General features: G+C 42.8%; 1 protein-coding gene across 3 annotated transcripts in view; it reads right to left on the bottom strand.

Moving 5' to 3' along the window:
• The window catches only part of PANK1 (pantothenate kinase 1), a 50,097-nt gene that overhangs the window by 14,977 nt on the left and 12,732 nt on the right, over positions 1-22,388 (bottom strand). For all 3 annotated transcript variants that reach the window (XM_070432729.1, XM_070432730.1, XM_070432731.1), the window contains exons 2-3: positions 8,256-8,608; positions 495-748 (exon numbers count right to left, since the gene is read on the bottom strand). In XM_070432729.1, the coding sequence (XP_070288830.1) occupies positions 495-748; positions 8,256-8,608 (607 nt within the window). The remainder of the gene's footprint in view (positions 1-494; positions 749-8,255; positions 8,609-22,388) is intronic.

The raw sequence follows: 22,388 nt of genomic DNA, 5'->3' as shown, positions 1-22,388 counted from the left end.
AGCCATCTGCTCTTGGGTATGTAAGCTGTATGCACGAAAAAAACAAGGCACTCTACCCAACTGTGGTGACAGGGCTGCTTTCCTGTCTATTACATTCCAAAATTCCCTTCGAGGTATGCCGACTAATCCAGTTTTCGGCCAGAGCATGTACCTGAGGGTAACAGACATTCCTTATAATCCAGTTTGGTTTACTGGTTACAATGACCTATTATTTCAAGCAATTCATCCCCAGCTAGGCACCAAGGTGGTTCCACAAGATGGTGTATGACCTTCTTCCTTCAACCTGATCAGTTTCCAACAGGACAAGGACTGTGTTTTATTACCTTTATGTAAATCACCCTCATAATGTACCCAATAAACCCTTTTTGGTTGACAGAGGGTAAGAACTTTCTTTTGAAAATGTATTCACTGTAAATAACGTTTTTATAAACTGGTCTTCAAGGAAGAGACCTGGGTTTAAGTATAAAAAGGTTTCCTAGTGACACCACATTTACCTGGTCCCTGTAACTCTTTTATAGTTGTCCTTGGAGTACACTGCTAGGATGCTGACCCCTGAGCCCATGTTCACCAGCAGCATAGGGTACGGGTTATCAAGGCAGTACGGCTTTTTTTGACACAATTCAGGATTTGTGGGATTTTCAAAATAGTAACATTCTGGCTTGCCATTGAAGCCAACGGAGTCGACGTAGAGCAGGCCCTGAATCAGACAATCCAGTTCGTCCAGTTTATGGAGCTGCAGGTCCGCGATCTAAAAGAGAACAAAATCTTGTGATAAAGGCTGCCACGGCCTTAGGGGAGGTGCCAGAGACATTTAGGGGGACTTAAAATGTGTCACTGAAACACCAAGTTGTAAATCTTGATGATCAGGAGCCTTGGCCAGACTTCAGACTTCCTCTCTGCCCACAGTTCGAGCTGAGGGGAGGTAGCTTGACTGGCTGCTAGAAAAGCATCTCGCTACTGTGTAGTGTGGGTTGAAGGGTGGCCCCTGAAAGATTATGTCCATGTCCTAATTCTCAGAACCTGTGAATGTTACCCTATATGGAAAAGGGGGCTTTTTGCAGATGTTATTACGTTAAGGATGTTGCATCCTGGGTTATCTAACGGGACTCCAATGAGACACTCGGGAAAGGTCTGATAGACACTGAGAAGGCCTTGCTAAGATGAAGGCAGAGATTGGAGAGCTGCACCACAAGCCACGGAAAGCCAGCAGCCACCAGGAGCTGAAAGAGGCAAGGAATGGCATCTGTCCCAAAGCCTCTGCAGGAAGTGTGGTCCTGTCAATCAACCCCTGGATTCATTCTGGCCACCAGAACTACAACTGGATAGATTCCTGTTGTTTGAAGACACTAAGTTGGTGGTGACTTGTTACCGCAGCCACAGGAGACAAGTAGAGCATACCACTGAGATAGGAGCTCTCCCCCAAGGTGAAGAGGGTGAGAATGTTCCGAAAGCAGCAAGAATCCTACACTTCATTGGCAGGACTTGAGGTCCTGAGGGTGGCACGCTGAGCCTGGAAGTGGGGGACAATCTCCTGAGCCGACGAAGTCCAATTCCCATTTTCCCAGGCCTGGCTTTACAGGTAGGCAGACCTGGCTTTGAATTCTGGCTCTAATACTTAACTCCTGAAGCCTCATCTCCTCATCTGTAAAATGAGGATAGTAACACCCAACGCATAGAGTTGTTGTGAAGATTACATGATAATAATATATGAAAAACGCTTGCACAAGGCTTGGCATACACAAGGGACTCAACAAATATGGGCTCTTTTATTAATACCTGGTGTGGCCTCAGAGTCTTTTCATGCTCTTATGAGACAAACACTCCTATTCTCCTAGGACAGTGGTCGGCAAACCATGGCTCGCGAGCCACATGTGGCTCTTTGACCCCTTGAGTGTGGCTCTTTCACAAAATACCACGTGCGGGCGCGCACGTACAGTGTGAAGTTGACTTAAAACTTTAAGTAAAGTTTATTAAGTTAATTTTAGGGAATGTTGTGGAGTGAAAGAAGATGTAGTATTGAGGATTGAGAAAGGTATGTTGAGATGGTTCGGACATATAGAGAGGATGAACGAAAGGAGATAGACGAAACAAGTATACCAGATGAGTGTGGATGGGAGAGTTGGAAGGGGTCGACCTCAGCGAACGTACCTCAATCAGATTGAGGACGTTTGGTTTTTTTTGTTTTGTTTTTAATATATTTTACTGACTTTTTACAGAGAGGAAGGGAGAGGAATAGAGAGTTAGAAACATCGATAAGAGAGAAACACCGATCAGCTGCCTCCTGCACACCCCTCACTGGGGATGTGCCCGAAACCAAGGTACATGCCCTCGACCAGAATCGAACTCGGGACCCTTCAGTCCACAGGCTGACGCTCCATCCACTGAGCCAAACCGGCTAGGGCAAGGACGTTTTTAGCAAAGGCCAGCTTAGGAGTACCCTAATTAAGTTAATAACAATGTACCTACCTATATAGTTTAAGTTTAAAAAATTTGGCTCTCAAAAGAAATTTCAGTCATACTGTTGATATTTGGCTCTGTTGACTAATGAGTTTGCCGACCACTGTCCTAGGTACAGAGGCAAAAAAGTAAAGGGGAATGATTTGGCCAGGAGCGAGTGGCCACTTTGCATCCTCAAAGTTTAACTCATGATCTTTGAGAACGGTATTATTACTGGACCTGAGGTCTGGGTTGATGATAACTTTCCATGACCAAAAAGAAAAAAAAGAAAAAATCTAGCAATCACCAACCTGAAACTGAACCAATTAATGAAGATAATTTATACAGTATAACTTAAATGTTTTTTAAAATCTATTTAAGAAAGTAATAACTGGTATTTATCATTTACTACATGCCAAGCACCTGTACTAGATCATTTAATTCTCACAAAACCCTACAACTAGGTACTATTATCCTCATTCTATGGTTAAGGCTCATAGAGCTTAATAACTTTCCCTACGTGATACAACTTGCAAATATCTCCCACAGCTTTGCTGTCTTCTCTCATCTTCATTCTTTTTAAAATATATATATATACTAGAGGCCCGGTGCACAAAAATTTGTGCACTCGGGGGGAGGGGGGATCCCTCAGCCCCGCCTGTGCCCTCTCGCAGTCTGGGACCCCTCGGGAGATAACGATCTGCTGGCTTAGGCCTGCTTCCAGGTGGCAGAGGGCAGGCCCAATCCCTAGGTGCAGCCCCTGGTCAGGCTCAGAACAGGGCCGATTGGGGAGTTGGGGCGCCGCCCCGTCATGCACAGAGCAGGGCGGATCGGGAGGTTGCGATGCCACCCTCAGTCACCCTCAGGGTAGGGCCGATTGGGGGGTTGGGGCGCTGCCCCCTGTCACTCACAGAGTAGGGCCAGTAGGGGAGCTGGGGCACCGCCCCCTCACACACAAAGCAGGGCGGATCAGGGGGTTGGGGTGCTGCCCCCTGTCACACTCAGGGCAGGGCCAATGGGGAGGTTATGGCTCTACCCTGTCACACACAGAGCAAGGCCCGTGGAGGGGGGTTGGGGCGCCACCCTCTATCACCCACAGAGCAGGGCCGATCAGGGGCTTGGTGCGCTGCACCCTGTCAAACACAGAGCCACAGGGCAATCAGGGGATTGGGGAGCTGCCCCCTATCAGGCACAGAGCAGGGCAGATAGGGAGGTTGTGGCCCCGCCCCCTGTCACACACAGAGCCGCAGGGCGATCAGGGGGTTTGGGCGCTGCCCCCTGTCACGCTGATCCCGGTGCCGGGAGGCATATTACCCTTTTACTATATAAGATAGAGGCCTGGTGCATGGGTGGGGGCCAGCTGGTTTGCCCTGAAGGGTGTCCTGGATCAGGGTGGGGGTCCCCACTGGGGTGCCTGGCCAGTCTGGGTGAGGGGCTGAGGGCTGTTTTCCTGAAGCGAGTGACTGAAGCTTCCAACAGCTCCTTGTTTTCTTTTTTTTTTTTTTTTTATTCTGGGCCAGCTTTAGCTCTGAGGCCTCGCAGGTGAAAACATCGATACAATGTTGCTAAAGCCTGGCTGAATGAAAGCCGGTTTCTGGTGTTTTGTTTAGCTTCTTATTTGCAACATAGTACATAGTTTCTTAGAGTTGCAACTCAGAGGCCAGCAAGTCAGGCAGGGAACGTTGGAGTCTGCAGTCCCTGGAGCAAGCAAGCCTCATGTTCGCTTCCAGCTGCCTGCCTGCCGGCCGCCATCTTGGCTGACAGTTAATTTGCATATACTCACTGATTAGCCAATGAAAAGGGTAGCGGTCGTACGCTAATTACCATGTTTCTCTTTTATTAGTGTAGATATTCTATCCACTGAGCCAAACCGGTTAGGGCTGTCGTCTTCATTCTTAATGGGTACTGCTTCTGGGTTCTGGAAACAACCTATAAAAGTACTAAGCTATTTTTCCAAAAAGGGCATCATCTTCATTACAAAAGTTAACAGCTAGAAGAAAACATTTGACTTTGTGTCACTCATCTGAACTTCCCAATCAACAAAACCCACTGAAGCTGTCGCTGCAGAACGGAATTAGTTAGAACAGGTTACTGACAAGGTGTTGCACCCAAACAATCATTCTAAGTGATTCCCGGCAATAAATTAAGTCTATCTCATAAAAGGTTCCAAGCATTTTCTTTTTTTCCAAGTGAAACTTTTGTGTGAGATGTACACAATTATATACAATTTAAGGGGGTAATGCTGGAAGTATAAACCCATCTGGAGCTGTAGCTCGTCTGGCTCAGTGGATAGAGCATTGGCCTGCGGACTGCAGAGTCCTGGGTTCGATTCCAGTCAAGGGCACATGCCCGGGGTTGTGGACTCGGTCCCCAGTAGGGGGCATGTAGGAGGCAGCTGATCAATGATTCTCTCATCATTGATGTTTCTCTCTCTCCCTCTCCCTTCTCTCTGAAATCAATATATATTTTTAAAAAAACATCCATCTGGAGACCTAAGACTATAGTGAGACATAGCAGTGCAAATGCTACTCTCTCAGTCCTGGATTCCTGAGAATGACGCTCAGAGCATCTGTCACATTCTGGTTTGTTTTCTGGTTCAGTGGATGCCCCTGAGCACCATGATCAAAGGCCTGTCCATAATAGACACGCAATAAACATTTGTTAAATTGAAACAGGAAAGTTATCACTTCCTGGATCACCCAAACGGAAAAGTAGAAATTTCATCAGTCAGTCTTGGGATCATAGGTTAAGCTGCTTAAAAATTAATCAGAAGTCTGTCAACAATATTGATAGCCATGTCCAGAGACAACATCACAAACATGGACAGAGACACAATCTGTCCAGCTGGACATCCTGAAACTATGCTAGGGAAAAAGGGAAACCTGTTAGGGCAAATAATCTAAGCAAAGCAAACACTACTATCTCAACTTTCCCCTCAAAATCATTTCAAAGTAAGTGCTAGCAACAAACAAACATCTCCTCTACACATTGTACTACATATTCTACACAGAGGTCTAATTTAATATTGTCTCATGGTTTATAGCTCTTTCTTATTCCTTCTAAATTGGATGAAGAATATGAACTTTAAGTACATTTATCATATATGAACAGGATATAGTCATCAGACATAACTGCTAATTATTCAGGGTCTGCTGAACATCTTTAGTGAGTCCTAATTACTCAGATTTTTAAAAACACCTATCTGGCCCTACCTGGTTTGGCTCAGTGAATAGAGTGTCAGCCTGTGGACTGAAGGGCCCCAGGTTTGATTCTGGTCAAGGGTACATGCCCAGGTTGCGGGTTCAATCCCCAGTAGGGGGTGTGCAGGAGTTAGCTGATCAATGATTCTCTCTCATCACAGATGTTTCTATTTCTCTCTCCCTCTCCTTTCCTCTCTGAAATCAATAAAAAAGGCATTTAAAAAAAACAAAAAACAATAAGTTTAATGAACAACATAAACTGATGAACAAAAATAGAACCAGAGTCATAGAAGCATCGAACAGACTGTCCAACCTATGATGGAAGGCGGGAGTAAGAGATCAACCAAAGGACTTGGTTGCTCGTATGCATACATATGAGCATAACCAATGGACACAGACAGGAGGGGGGTGAGGGCATATGCTGGGGCGGTTAGGGAGAGTCAATGGGGGGAAAAGGAGACTTACGTAATGCTTTAAACAATAAAGATTTTAAAAATAATAAACAATAAGTTTGCTGTAAAACAGTATGCCATGTTATGCCAGCAGCAGCCTCACGCGTCTGGTGCTTACCACATCTCGTGATTGTATCATTTTCTTTTGTGCTTGTTTTAATCTCATGTTGTTTTGTACAGTAACATGCATACAGGCGTGTAGCCTAGGAGCAATATGTTATTATATTGTATGGTGGTAGGCTATAGCCTGTAGATTTGTGTAAGTGTACTCTATGTTTGCATAGCAATGAAGTTTCTCAGAACATTTCCCGTCGTTAAGTGGCACATGGCTGGCACATAACCCTGCTCCCTTAGGCACCAACAGCTTGCCTGCAGGCTTCACCTTGGTTGTAATAAGTTGTGTCCTTTCCCAGTTCAGAATCTTGAGAAACACACTTGCTCATGGCCAACAACCATTGAGTAACTTCCTCCTAGAACACACATTACCCCAGAGGAGAGATGGAGGCACTGATGGATGTTGCATGAACGCTCCAGGTCACCTTGGTTCATTTCAGGCTCTCCAGGGAAGAAGGACAAATAGTGAGAAAACTGGTGAGCTTGACAGCAATAGGGTTGGGTCAGCATTCCTTTCGCCTGAATCAGAATTTTGGTGATGCCCCACCTCTTATCAAGGGGGCACTCCTAGAAACTCTTAATTCTACTGTTGGGTAGGGAAAGGGGACACAAAAGAAAAAAGCCAAAACCTGAAGATAATTAATCTCAGGATACTGTGGTAGGACTCCATTGCCAGCTCTTCTAGACACTATTTAGATACAGTGGTTCTCATGTTGTGACCCCAACCATAAAATTATTTTTGTTGCCACTTCATAACTGTAATGTTGCTACTGTTATGAATCGTAATGTAAATGTCTGATATGCAGGATGGTCGTAGGTGACCCCTGTGAAAGGGTCATTCGACCGCCAAAGGGGTCGAGACCCACAGGTTGAGAATTGCTGATTTAGAACAATCAATGAGATAAACGATGTTACCTTTGACGATACTAATGCAGTTTTCATTATGGCTTAATACCATGAGTAATGCACTGCCTCATTAATTTATTCATTAATGATAGACTTTATGACAAGACAGGATTATATTAGTTCCACGGCAGTGTTTGCCTCAGCAGCATATGTCCATTACTTCCATGACAAAATGCCAGTGATCTGTACTCTAGGCTTACCTCTCTGTATTTTATATCTTACCCTCACTATATTTTCAACTTTCTGGCAGGACTAATCCCCAAATCTCCCAACCCTTCCTTCTCCTATGTTCCATCACTTCTGTTAGTCTTGTTTCCTTTCTTTTCTCCACCTATTATTCCTTTTCTTCTCACTTTATTCCCTGTGAGATGAGGCTGGACAGTACAAAGATTACCTTGACTGTAAAGATGGGCAAATGGGAACATTTAGGTGTTAAGGGATTGCTAAATAAAGGCAAAGTTTGGTCTCCATGTCATTCAGTCATATCTTCCACTGAGCTAAATTTGTCAAATCTAAATGAGCAACACAGAGTTGGAATGTACCTCCAGTCAGGATACGACACTATTCTTACTATGTAGCACCTCCTACATCGTGTTCATTTTTTTGTTTGTGAGCAAAACTTTTGAATGACATTATAAAACAAAAAGACAGTGCAAATGGGTAGACAGAAGTGGTAACTTTTAGTAAGATTTCTAGATAGTAAGATTTCTAGAGAACCTTTCCTGTGGGCCACAGTCTACATACCTATAAAACTGACTCAGTGATTATGCTTTCCAAGAAGTTGGGTAGTAAGTGTCTGAGGAAAACTCGAGAGGGAGTTTTATATCATATTGTCTTTAGCATACTGTGCAGCACTGATTATAACAAAAGTTGAGAATGGCAACACATTTTTTTGAGCATTAATGAAGTGCCAGGTACATATTACCTCATCTAATCCTCCATGTAACAACCCTATGAGGTAGTAACTATTCCATAGATGAGGAAACTGAGGCACCGAGAGGTGAAGTGCACTTGTCCAAACTCCCAAGGCTAGTTAGTAGTAGCCTAGTCCTTCGGTATGAGATGCCATGATTATGAATATATCAGAGGTTTCCTTTCTTTCTCTAAGAGGTGGTTCGGCTGTTTTAACAAGGACAAACCCACTTACCATTCTGAAGTCCTCTTCGAACTTGAAAGCCCCGCCTCCCGTGGCACAGAGGGTGGTATGAAGGCTGGAGAAGTTCTTTTCGCTGCCCATCTGAATGAACATGTGCATGGCACAGCTGGGGAAGCGGATGAAGTGCAGGTTCCCTTTGCGTCCACACATGGTCAAGTTTTTTAATTCCAGGTGGACATCTCGGATCCCGGTTTTCCCATAAGCAACGTTGGAAGTTAAATACTTCCTGATGCTCTTCAGGTTCTCCACTTCCTCTTGTTCCTCTTCAGCTGTAATATCCTTTGGTTCAAAGTAGACCAATTTAACCAGTGTTCCACCGATATCCATGCCAAACCATGGGAATGCTAGGACAGAAAGACAGTGCCACTGAATTCTATGCATGCAAATAAATGATTTTTTAATCTTCAGTCATGAAATGCTATGGTGCCACATCTGCATGTGCATTTAACATTCCGTTTACTTGATTTCAAATATATGCACCAAAAGAAAAGACAGGCGAGGACAAATTCACAATTTAAATGGTGCCCATGATTCTGCCCATACTCCACTCAATTAGAGTCTGCATCGGGATTGACTTTGAGCTGAGAAACAGGATCTGCAGTTCCCTAAGCCAGTCTCAATACTCATGTGCTGCTCAGGGCTCGAAATCTCACCAAGCTGGGTGCAGTTCCAATACTTAAAAAATACGTATTTTGCATATAGCATGGCTCCCAAATGCTAACTATTTTATCAGAACTTTAGCCAAAGAAAAATGGCCTCTTCTGGAAAAACCAGCTGTGCTAGGTGTGTCAATAGATGGCATATGGATGGCTAATCCTCACGGTACCTCCCAGGGCACTTTTCAATGATAATTTTTACAGCATTTGCTTTTTGCCTCCATGAACTGACTTCCTACGGCATGACTCCACTGCTTTAAATAAATAGGAAGCAGAAGGGGAGAAAATGTGGAATATCAGAGGTGATGGGCAGACATAATGACCCCTGTGGTGGTGGGATTCTAAGGAGAACAGCTCCTGTTACATCTCCTTTCTTTCTTCCTTTCTGTTAGAGAAAACAAAAGATTCAGAAAGTATAATATATGTATGTATGTATGTATGTATGTATGTATCCTACCTGGTTTGAAAAGAAAAAGAGGCGAGTGTGAGAGAGGGGAAGGAGCAGAGACAGAAGAAAGACCCCTATGTTTATGATTATATGAGACCACAGAAATGTTACTATTTTTAGGGGGTAGCAAGCTGAGCAGGTTGTTTGGGTGGAGGCTAGAGATCGGGGAGGAGATGGAGAAAATTCTACACTTAGAACTTTCAGCACACACCGAAGGAGGAGGAGGAGGAGGAGGAGGAGGAGGAGGAGGAGGAGGAGGAAGAAGAAGAAGAAGAAGAAGAAGAAGAAGAAGAAGAAGAAGAAGAAGAAGAAGAATTATTATTATTATTATTATTATTCAGTATTCAGTGATAATGAGAATTAGGAACCATCTCAGGACAGAATGGACAGAACAGCAGTGTGAAACCCAGAAAATAATCTAGTTCTGCACCAGAAATCCATCTTCATCCAGCCACGCCTGTCACCGGGCCTCTAGGATGAAGCGTCGCTACATGGCCTTTTATGGCCTTCTCCACCTATTATTCCTTTTGTAGGGATAGGCAACTGCACAAAGTCTCACTTTTCAAAATGCAACAGGGGATCCTAAACATTATGTTACTTAAGAGTCCAGGTTTCTTCTTCCTGCTTCACCTCCAGCTCATTTTTCAGCCATTTCAAAGCTTTTGTGGGCAACTCAACAAAACAGTGAGAAAAAGTGTGTCAGGTTCTGAAAATTCAGGCAAATGTTTTATCAGTAGTTTTGGTTAAGGCAAAAGGGAACAGAATTGGAATACTGTATTAGTTTACCTTCATGAAAAACTGGAGGTTTTTGTATTTGTATTTTAATGCTTTTATAGAACACTGTCATATTTCAAATGTAGTTTTATTTATCTTCCTGATATCAAGGTCTCCCTAAAGTGACGCTCCCCCTACACAAGCTGCAGAAGAGATAGAAAAGAAGAGGAAGGACGGACTTCCTAGCGCAGTTACCACTATGATTCACTAGGATACCCAGATGTTTAGATAAATTCAGCTGAACCACTGATAAGAATCTGTTTCATGTCTGCCAGAAGTGATGGTGGGTCCAGATACAGGATGTTTGCCTTCATCCTTCACTCCTCCGTCTTACACCAGATGTCATTTTCAAAAATTTCTAGACTATTCATCAAGAATGTTCAGTAGATGAGGTTCAAATTGCCCAAGAAGACTTATGCAACAAGTGAACTGATCTGCTCATTCAAAATGGTTTCTACCATAGTGAGGTGTGTCCAAAATAAGAAGCTTAATGCTCATAAAACCAGGTGCTATAGATAAGTAGTTAAATCAGCTAGATGTATAGGTTTCAACATGAATACAGCTCAAAAACAATGCTGAAGGAAACCTGCTTTAAAAGCGAGAACTGATGAGTAGGTCATTGCTTCCAGGCCAGGCATGAGACCCTCTAGAACTTTCCCATAACAATCGGAAGTATTCCAGGTAGTGGCTGATCTGTCAGCCTAGTCCTGGAGTGAGGATGCAGACAATCCTCAGTGACAGCATGAGCATGAAATAAATATTTGTTCTTTAAACCACTGAGATATGGGAATTGTCTGTTACTGCAACAGAACCTGGCCTATTCAACAGCAACAAAAAGTGTGACAGTGGCCTAGAGGCAGGCATCAGGGAGTGAGGAAACAAATTCTGGAGGCTGGCAAAGCATTTGGTAAAACTATCATGTATGAGAACTTGGAAAGCAGATATATATACCTAAATAATTAGGAGATCTCGTGTAAGAGGTTCAAGGGCAAATATTCATAGCAGGTGTTGGTGACTATTGGCTACTGTTGGCTAAGCTTTCTTTGTTTTTAGAATATCATTCAGCTTTAATTTTTGTTTTATTAATTGCAGAGAGAGGAAGAGAGAAGAGGGAGAAACATCCATTGGTTGCCTCTGGCACACACCCCAACCTGAGACCAAACCTGCTACCTGGGTAGGAGCCCTGACGGAGAATCGAACCTACCACCTTTTGGTGCAAGGGATGACACTCCAACCAACTAAGGCCACACCGGTCAGGGCCTGTTGGCTGAATTTTAAAAGGGGTAGCCAAAACAAGAGCGAGAGATGGGCTCAAAAGTAACCAACTGGTTTACAAACAAAAAGGAAAGGGACCAGAATCCATCAAGTCAGACTTGTAAGGCTGAGAAAAAAGCAGCTGCTTCTCTTCCCCAGCATGTAAACGATAAAAGTGAAAAAGCCTCAATAAAACTGAGAAAGCCTCTGAGTGAAAAAGCTCACTTAGCACTTAGCATTAGGGTGAGGTTGGGAGAAAGAAAATGACTATCACACTTACTCTTAGCACTCTGAAAGAGTGAAGGTGTCCCCAACTAAACATGGCTTCTTAGTTAATTCTTTCCATTAGAATAGCTCAGGGGGAAAGAAACTAGAGGTTTGGCTTTCCCACCAGAGCCTGACAGGTTCAAAGTATCACTGACCAAGTCAATAAAGAAAGGCCGGGAGCACAACACAAAGGCACACAGTGAATATAAGGATGATGCCAAGAACAGAGCGCTGGGCATATGGAAATAAAGCACAGTGAAATAGTAAAGAAGCCTATTTCCTTTCCTAAAAAATATTTTTATTGATTTTTTAGAGAGAGAGAGGAAAGGAGAGGGAGGGAGGGAGGGAGGAAGAGAAACACCAATCGGGCCGTCTCTTACATGCCCCCTACCGGGGATCGAGCCTGCAACCAGGGCATATGCCTTGACTGGGAATCGAACCGGCAACCCTTTGGTGCATGAGACAACACCCAACCAACTATTAATACATTAATATACAATGTATGGGGGTGGTGAAAAGCAGGTAACTTGCCTCTTTTAGTTCAGAAGTTTCTAGATTCGAGCTGATGTCAAAATGACTTTGTATCACCCCCTAATTTAGAGCCTGCTGTGCATCATGCAGACACTGTGACTGGGAAGGACTTCAGGGTTGTTTCCTTTGGGGAGGGGATGACTGTATCTCACTTGCAGGCGGGAGAGCGAGCCAAATATCCAGCCATCAGAAACACAAGCTGTGGCAGTCCCTAGTGCTGCTGGCCAAATACTTCTTGTTCTCTTCCTTCAGGCCCATGGGGCAGGCTGTAACTCCTGGCCATTTTATAACAGCAACAGTGAGTCAGAATGGAGCCCTCAGCCACCTCTCAATGGACAAACCTTTGTGAATGAGACAAACCTTTGCTGTTTTAAGCCACTGATATTTGAAGGTTATTCATCACTGCAGAGTGATCCAGACTAATACATCTTCCATCAGAATCTTTGGCTGCTTTCTTTTCCCTGAAACCCTCCCTCCTCTCCTGCAGACCAGACCCAGGGACTGCCAATATCGCCGATAAACATGTGGTAGCTGAGCACTAACAAAAAGGTATGTAGGTCCTGCTGCATTTTTTTCTGTCTAAAAATGTCTCTCGACACAATTCTCCAAGACTGGCAATCTGGTAGCCATTAAAACCTTGAAATGAATCTGTATTCCAAATATTGTGGTGAAAATAATAAAAGGGTTTATTGGTAGTCGGTGGCTTTAAAACAAAGCCTGTTTCTTAAAGACCTTTTCAGAACACTAGAATAGTCTCTGTGGGGCACTTATGTTTCCTGCAGTAAGTTTCAAAGGTTACAGAGTGAACTCCAAATAGCAAAAATGAGGAAAAGTTTTTCTACCAAAGAAGCAATTTTAAAGAGCTAAGGGAGCCTGGCATTAGAAAATCTACCTCCCCTTGAACAACCAGCCACAAAGCTTTAAGAGGTGCTCCTGGTGAGGTGAAGGCCCCTAACACCAATATTTCTTCCTGTATATAAATTAGGCACCGAGTGCTCAAGATCAACTCCTCTAGGCACTGATGTGACTCAGCAACCAGCTGTTGTCACAGTTTAACAGACCTCTCGAGGGTCCACCGAGATGTCATTTATTTCTGCCATAATTCCTTCTGAGTAGGGAGTAGCAGGACTGAATTGCTTTTCCCACTATTTGTAAATAGATTTGTCAAGCACACTAATAGGTGGGGAAGATGTCTGAGGATTGTGTTACCAACAGAAAAAAAGACCTTTAAAGCATTTCGGAGATATTTTTGCACTACATAAATGCTAGTTCCGTTGCAGCCGCCTAAGGACCGCTACAAGTTAAAAACAAACAAAAAACCTGACCTTGTTAACTTAGATTCTGTTGTGTGATATGATTATGTTTCTTTAAAAATTTGTTGTTCTCCTTCCCTTCACTACGCCTAATTTTGATTGATAGTATAATGTAATTCTTTGCAAATATAGTCATAGCCATATTTAACTTTAAGAACTGGACTATCCTGTTTACAGATTAAGAAAAGGCTTAGAAAGATCAAGGACTTGCCTAAGATCAGTCACGCTAGGTATCTACAGAGTCCATTTTCAGTTTCATGAGCCAATATCCCCCGTTTTGCAAGAGTTGAGTTGTTTGTTGATTGTTAATTGAGAACATCCCCTGACCTCTAAGGGATCCCAGGAGACTTGCAACCAGGGGAGCAATGGGCAGCGGCAGGTCGTCCCATGCTAACCCTCCGAACCTGTCTCCAAGGCCTCCTTTTCTCTGACTTCCCAGTGAGCCAAGGTAGCCCAGCCTAGGCTCTCCTGTTGCTCCTTCTATATTAAGCCCTTCCTTGTTTCCTTGTCCTAAGTATATTTTTAATGCAGTCAAGAAATTCTTGTTTGCTTTTTCACACTTCCTCTCTTCGTTGAAATCTTTCCCTCAAGAAGACAAGAATTGAGGCCTCTTCATCTCACTGGTAACACAAGGACCTTGAAAAAAGTGGTAAATGTAAAATGTAATAAAAGGGTTTCTATAACACTGTAAGGAAACCCATACTTATTGCACACAGACCAATATGCTAAACATTACTCAGTGCAGAGAAACTTGAGTCTTGGTTTCTATCAAATTAATGCATACCAGATTTCTTTAGTTTGAATTTTAGTCGCATGGCAATACCAGTGTTGGCCAGGGTACAAGGATTCAAGCACTTAACAGAGTGCTGATGGCAATGTAAACTCGTGTAGCCTTCCCATGGGCTATTTGAAAATATATATTTAAATGCTCCAGAGTGCTTATACCCTAATACATTAGTTCCATTTTACAATAAGTAAATAATTATGCATACATTCAAAAATTTACCTTAAAAAATCATTAAAGGTTTGGTAATAATGAGAAAACTAATTTGTTGTCCCAAAATAAAGGGAAGGTTAAATAAATGATTATCCATTTTGCAGGATGGCACTTAATGATGTGAGAATGTTCATTATGTATTATTAAGTGAACAGGTCAGGTGATTAAATTGTACACTTCATATGACTACAATTTTGTCTAAAAATTAAGAAGAAAAATACAGGAAACTTTAGGCCAAAATGTTAATAGCCGTTATCTCTGTATCATGAATTAGGGTGACTTTATTTCTCTTCTGGCTTTTCTGATGATGCTTTCCAAATTTTTACAATCAATACATTTAATCTTCATAATCAGTTATTTTAGAATTCTTAATAAAAAAATTTCTCTGCAATGAGGCAAAAGAAAAAGAAATTGTGTTAACTTGGCTTCAATGACCAGATAGCTGATTTCTGGCCCTGTCCATGGAAAAGAGCAAGCCAGCATTCCCACCTCACCATTTCCTTCCCTTCTCAGGCAAGACCCTACCCACATCAAACCTGCTATCCCTTAGACACAAGCATCAAGAATGACAAGGAAAACCGGTTTGGCTCAGTGGATGGAGCGTCGGCCTGCGGACTGAAGGGTCCCAGGTTCAATTCCGGTCAAGGGCATGTACCTTGGCTGCGGGCACATCCCCAGTAGGGGGTGTGCAGGAGGCAGCTGATCGATGTTTCTCTCTCATCGATGTTTCTGACTCTCTATCCCTCTCCCTTCCTCTCTGTAAAAAAATCAATAAAATATATTTGAAAAAAAAAAAAAAGAATGATAAGGAAGGGCGGGGCAGGGCAAGAGGTCTGTACTTATCCTCAGGGTGCTGGGAAGAAGAAGAAGGTAGAATTAGAATAACATGTGATGTTGGAGTAGGAGGACTTATCTTAGGCTGCTGGTTCCATTGTAGGGATAATCATGCAAAACCAAGAATCCAAGAAAAAAGTTCTAGAGAAGGAATTAAAAGTAAGATTTTATATTCAAGTGCCCACCTTGATCCTAAAAGAAAACAAACCAATGGCAACAGCAGTAATTGAAAACCCAAATACAACTCACTGAATTCAGTATGAACAAGCTGAGATCAACTATATAAAACATTGTACATACCATAAGATGGCTTTCAATCAAGTAACATAAAAGTTGTGTTGTTGTTTTTTAAAAAGGGGGCGGGGGGCTGGCCATTGTGGCTCAGTTGGTTGGGCATGGTCCCATGCACTGAAAGGTTTCAGGTTTGATTCCTGGTTGCATGCTCAAGCCCCGGTAGGAGACATTCAGGAGGCTCAATGTTTCACTCTCACATCAATGTTTCGCTCTCCCTTTTCTTCCTCTCTCACTCTCTATAAATCAATTTTAAAATCTTAAGAAGGAAGGAAGGAAGGAAGGAAGGAAGGAAGGAAGGAAGGAAGGAAGGAAGGAAGGGAGAGAGAGAGAGAGAGAGAGAGAGAGAGAGAGAAAGGAAGGAAGGAAGGAAGGAAGGAAGGAAGGAAGGAAGGAAGAAAGAAAGAAAGAGAGAGAGAAAGAAAGAAAGAAAGAAAGAAAGAAGAAAGAGAAAGGAAGAAAAGGAAAGTCTGCCACCCATGAGCAGAGTTGTTTAGCCAGTTAGGCAGCTGACATGACCAGGTCTCAGGTAGGAATGTAGGGTGGGAGAGGCCTGATTTATCCACCTACATACTAGTATACTATTGTCAGGGAAAAACCCTTCTGTTGAATGTAGCATTTCAAAATACACTTAAAGGGACAAGGATATGTTTTCAGGAAAGGATCACTGCGGGAAAGACCACAGGACCTTGTGGCAATAGCCCTTCTCTCACTGACACAGCCTTCGCCCTCTCACCCACACAGGTGGGAACAAAAGAGCTGATCAGATTCTCACATTCCAGAAGAAAGAATAAGTAAGGGCTGCTTTCAGGACTTCTGAGGCAAGAAATATCATCACATCAGCCACCAGGTCTGAAGTCTGGGTCTCCTCACCTTCACCATGCAGTCCCGAACTACCTGTGAGCACAATGGGCTCAGTGCCTAGGACCTGTGGTGCTTTTTAACAAGCACAAACATATTTTAATTTCTTTTAAAATCAGGGGGGAAAATTCAGCTAAAAAAACCCCAAAACATTGTACTATACCATATCAATGCATTAATCTTCATACCAACATAGTAGTAAAATATTTTTATTTAATTGTAATGGCCCGGTAGACATTCCTGTTCCCATGAGGACCTTGAACACATCTAATTGCTTGTTAATAAAATTACTTATGGACAATTTATTACATGAGTACTGCAGGTGCTTTTCCAATTTTAAATACAGCTTTTGAGTGGATGATACAGTTATTATCCATCTCGTATTAATTAAATTCTGTCATTGTGCGCCTCTCTCCCAGTGGCTCCTGTTTTAAAGGTAACCGGGCATTCCTCCATAAAGAATTTAGCTCCCATGCCCTGACCGGTTTGGCTCAGTGGATAGAGCGTCGGCCTGCGGACCGAAGGGTCCCGGGTTCGATTCCGGTCAAGGGCATGTACCTTGGTTGCGGGCATGTCCCCAGTGGGGAGTGTGCAGGAGGCAGCTGATGTTCCTCTCTCATCCATGTTTCTAACTCTCTAGTCTATCCCTCTCCCTTCCTCGCTGTAAAAAATCAATAAAATATATTTTTTAAAAAAAGAATTTAGCTCCCTCACTTCTATGTAGACTCTAATGAACAAAATAAACTGACAAAGTAGAAACAGAGGCATGAATACATGGAACAGACTGACAGTTGTCAGAAGGGAGGGAGGGGGCTTAGGGGGCTGTATGAAAGAAGGTAAAGGAATTAGGAGATATATATATCCATATATCCATCCATCCATCCACCACCCAGACACAGACAACAGTGTGATGATAGCCAAAGGGAAAGGAGGGGTAGGGTAGGTGGAGGTGGGCAAGATGGGGAAAATGGGGATGGAAAGAGACTTTGCTTGGGTTGATGGGCACACACTGCAGTGTGCAGATGATGTTTCATTGAATTGTACATTTGAAACATGTACCCCAACAAATTTAAAAAAAGAGAGAGAGTAAGAAAGAAGTTAGTTCTGGGAACAGCACTCATGTATTTAGGTCAGGCAGGCAGACATTCTTTGATTTACAAACCATGTGGTTGGCCTTGATACAGACAGAAACACCAACATAAAAGTTGTTACTTTCTCTGGTTTTTCAAGGTTAAGATTTGAGAAAGAAAGAATAAGTAAATAAAAAACTCCTGCAGGGCACCATTCTGGTGGCACCAGTAAATGCATTCTTAGCTTGCAGCTGGACCAGGAGGAAGCAGGGCAAGATGGAACTGGAGCTGAGAGGATCCAAAATGTCAAATCCCTGGAGTTAAAAATTCGTTTCCTTGGTTTTCTTCCTCAAGTTCATGAGCAGCTCCATGAAATATACTTTCCCAAGGTCCGAGGGCCTCTCCCTGCCACCCAGTAGAAAGAGGGGTGTCACTCTAGTGACCAGCGAGCTCATTTTCTCCCCATTGTCCCTACAGTCAGCCCTATGTTTCTGCTCCGGGACTTAAGGAGAGGAAGTGAACGGCAGATGAAATGTGTTTCCCATGCCAAAGTAATGTTCTCAGGCTGAGGAGACGGGGAAAAAAAACAATTGCAGACATTTATGGTCATCATCCCTATGTCCCACCAAGCAGCAGCCTGTCCTACAGAATCTAGAGGCAAGGGAAGGTGAATAGCAACCTTCCCCGTGGCCCTGACCTTAATCACACCACCTTCTTCAGCAGAAATAGAGTCCCTGGACTAAAGAAGATTCCACAGGTTTCACTATGCAGACATGTGCCAAGGGGCATGAGTGCACCTGTGTGACTATCTCCAATGAAATGGTTTCAGCAACCAGAGCTGATCACAGCTTCTACCCATAAGGGCTCCACCAACCATCCACTGCCCCTCCCTGTGGCTCAGGATGGTAATCTCATTACTTGCTTAAACAAATCCCAGTTTAAATCACCAAGAGGTTTAGCTTGCCGTCCTGACAAGCCACCAGAGCATGCTTATTGACTTCAGGGATGCTCCTGACAATTTAACACCAGAGAGTGGCTAATTACGGAGAGAACAGCACTGCTAGTCGGCACCGCCAGGGAGAACAACAGGTCTACTGGAAATAGAGTTTGTTCGTTTATTTTAGCTGGGCCGTGAACGTCTGGCAAATCTCTAAAGTTGAGCTGAGTGGGGATGGAGGAAGGATGTGCCAAATGCTCACCTGCAATGCAAACTGAAATACAGAGGTCACAAGCACCCTCGCCAAGTAATCCGAGAACAACTACGTGCTCATGCATCCACAGACTCGCTGAACAGATCTGTATTTGTTCCTAGACAGTGCGAGGCACTGTGGCACGGAGTTGGGGCGGTGGCAATGCACCTGCCCTGTTGGCACTTACATTCTAGCTGCAAGGACTTACTGTTAATCAAGAACAGTCTGGAAAGGGGGGAAAACTCTGCTGAGTGAAACTCACATTGTCCTAGTGCCGGACACCACTTAATTAAAGCAATCCTTTAATATTTACCAATTTCAGCTCTATGCAGGGTTCCCCCATAAGCACAGTAACGATAACAAAGTAAAACCTGACACTTCCTAGCCATTCAAGGATCTTATTTAACTGGAGATGACATTCAAACCAAAGAACGTTTAAAATCACAGGATGTCAGTGTTGGAGAGACGTTAAGAGCTTTTAGGGAAACACACATCTAAACCACAATAAGATACCACTTCAAACCCACTAGGATGGCATTAATCTAAAAAAATGGAAAACAGCAAGTGTTGGGTTAGGCCAGGGGTGGGCAAACTTTTTGACTCGAGGGCCACAATGGGTTCTTAAACTGGACCGGAGGGCCGGAACAAAAGCATGGATGGAGTGTTTGTGTGAACTAATATAAATTCAAAGTAAACATCATTACATAAAAGGGTACGGTCTTTTTTTTTTTTTTAGTTTTATTCATTTCAAACGGGCCAGATCCAGCCCGCGGGCCGTAGTTTGCCCACAGCTGGGTTAGGATGTGGAGAAAGTGGAACCCCCCTACACCCCTTGTGGGAAAATAAAATAGTGCAGTCACTTTGGAAAACAGTCTGGCAGTTCTGCAAGAGGTTAAACATAAGTTAGTTTAGTATCTGTAAGTCCACCCTTAGGTATATACCCAGGAGAACTAAAAACACATGTCCACACAAAAACTGGTATGCGAAAGTCCATGGAAGCATTACTCATAATAGCAAAAAGTGGAAGTCCATCAAGCAATGAGTAAGTCACGTGTGACATCACCGTACAATGAAATATTATTCGGAAATAAATAGGAACAAAATACTGATATAATTTAGACATGATGGAACCTTGAAAACACTAAGCTAAGCGAAAGGAGCCAACCACAAAGGACTACATATTTTATAAATTGCATTTATATGAAATGTCTACAATAGGCCAACCTATGGAGACAGAAAGATTAGCGGTTGCCTAGGTTTTGAAGTTGTAGGGGGGAAAGGAGCATGACTGCTAGTAAGTTTTTTGGGGTGACGAAGTGTTCTACAGTTGTAAGGTACGGTATAGGGAAGAGTCTTAATCTATAAATAAGAGTAATATGCTAATTAGACTGGATGACCTTCCAGATGAAGCCGGGCTACAAGGAAAGCCCGGGGCCTGGGTGCCAGAGGGAAGCCGGTGCTGGCAGCTGGGGGGGAAAGAAGGCCTACTCTTACGTGAATTTCATGCATCAGGCCTCTAGTAACTATAACTGTATGTGAATGGATGGTTGCTGGACTTATGGTAGTGGCCACTTTGTAAGGCATATAAATGTTGAAACACTATGTTGTACACCTAAAATTAATATAACACTGTACGTCAATTTTAATTAAAAATAACTGAATTAAAAAATAAAATTGTGCTGATGATTGCACTCGACATGCTGAAAACATTGAACTGTACACTTTAAATGTTATATCTCAATAAAGCAGATTTTATACATATGCACAGCTCTGGTCTTCATTTTATAGATAACACTTAAAATATAAATGCCCAATTCTAATAGTTTTAGAAAGAAATCTTTTAAAATCTTTCCCACATTCTTAAAAAAAAACACTGTAGCTCTTTCTGAGGACTCCGGGTCATATAAGAATTCGTTAGTGTGCCTACCATAGACTGTTGTCCTCAGAAACCACAGGAACCTCTGCTTCCCAGGTTGCTATGGTTTAGGTTTAAGTATTCTTTTGACTTTATTACAGCTTTCTATGTCCTGCTATCAGACTAACTGTTCATTTCTTGCTGCTGCCGGTCGGTTTTACTCCAGCATGTCTGTCCCGAACCTGCAATGAATGCAGAGGAACCAGAACAATCAAGACTGTTAGAAGTGTGACTTTGGTAAGAGTCACAGAGACTCAGAGAGAGCACAGGAAGTACTCCAGGTGTAAAATACACGAGTATCTCCAATGTCATCTACTCGGCAACATGGATTTTGGTTGTTCAGAAGTGTTCGCTTCCTTCCAGGATCTCAGTTGGCCTCTGGGTTATTGCTGGCAAGTTACCAGAAGTGATGATCACTATAATTAGTAATAAATTGGGTTTTTTTACGATAACAATCTTTATCAGAGGCACAGCTAGATGTAAAATCTCACTGAAAAATGAGATTAAAACGTAAAAGTGTACAAATGAACTTTAAAATTTTATTTATCTGGTGCCATTTAGTTTGGGGCATAGTGCCCTTCTATATCATTAAGGTGAGATTTTTCAAACTCTTTGGCATTGGCACTTTTTTTGTTCTATTACATCTTAACTCTGGACCTCACATACGAAAGAAATAGAAAGAATCTTATTTGCATGGTTTAGTTTACAAAAAATAGCACATTGAATGTAAAGTTAGTGAGAACGATGCAGTTTTGATGAACATAAAGGCTGGAAAACTGTCACTGGAAAACAGCTGCAGTTTCATGAACTTCAGCATCCAATGTGTTTCTGCACTTTGTGTGGATGGCACGGCGGGGGGGTAGGGGGAGCGGGGGGGGGGGGGAGCCGGGGGGGGGGGGCCTGCTTTACAGAGAGGAGGCGCGCATCCTAACTGGTTTTCAAACAGCTTTGCTTGCAGTCTCAGGGATTTCTTGGCTCAAAACTGATTCCGTCGCTTGAAAAGACTCGCTGAAAATGTTTCACAAAAAGCTGAATACTAAAAATATCTAACAACTGTTCACTTTGCTTGTAATAGATATAAAAATAAGACTAAAAGCATCTACACCTTATAACAAGTGTTAAAAATCTAAGAACAGCATTACCAGGGCTTGACAGGTTACCCATTTATTTGTTATTGCATAACTGACCTAAGCCAGAGTGAGAGCATTTGCCAAGCAAATATGCCTAAGCCTGGCCTCAATGTAACCGAGTTTGGTACACGTGGGCTGAAGTGGTGTACTGGCTTGTGCAATTTTGTGTGGACATATATGCACAGGCCAAACTTTTTAAATGACTTCAGAGCTACAAACTTGCCAATAAATGGCCTGTTTATAAAAATTCAGAAGCTTATTCCAACGTCTATAATGAGTTAACCCAACACCAGCATTGTACCTACTAACATTAAGGGCTTACTATATGCCAGGTGCTGTGCTTTACATCCAATATTTAACTTAATTCTCATAACCCAATGAGGAGGGCAGGCACGACTATTATACCCATTTTACAGATGAAGAAACTAAGGCTTAGAGAGGTTAACAAACCCACTCAAACATTAGTTAGATGGACTTCCGTATGCTTTTTAATTACAGCTTTTAAATAGACAAAAATGTTTTTAAAGAACAATTTTAAATATATTATTTGGACCCCTTAGAAATTCTATACTGTACATGACTTCAGAGGAAAG

This window comes from Myotis yumanensis, unplaced genomic scaffold (genome assembly GCF_028538775.1).
Source record: "Myotis yumanensis isolate MYYU_CA2020_CCGP unplaced genomic scaffold, mMyoYum1.0.hap1 SCAF_13, whole genome shotgun sequence".
NCBI classification, from domain to species: Eukaryota; Metazoa; Chordata; class Mammalia; order Chiroptera; family Vespertilionidae; genus Myotis; species Myotis yumanensis.
This window is presented reverse-complemented; position numbering and strand designations above follow the sequence as displayed.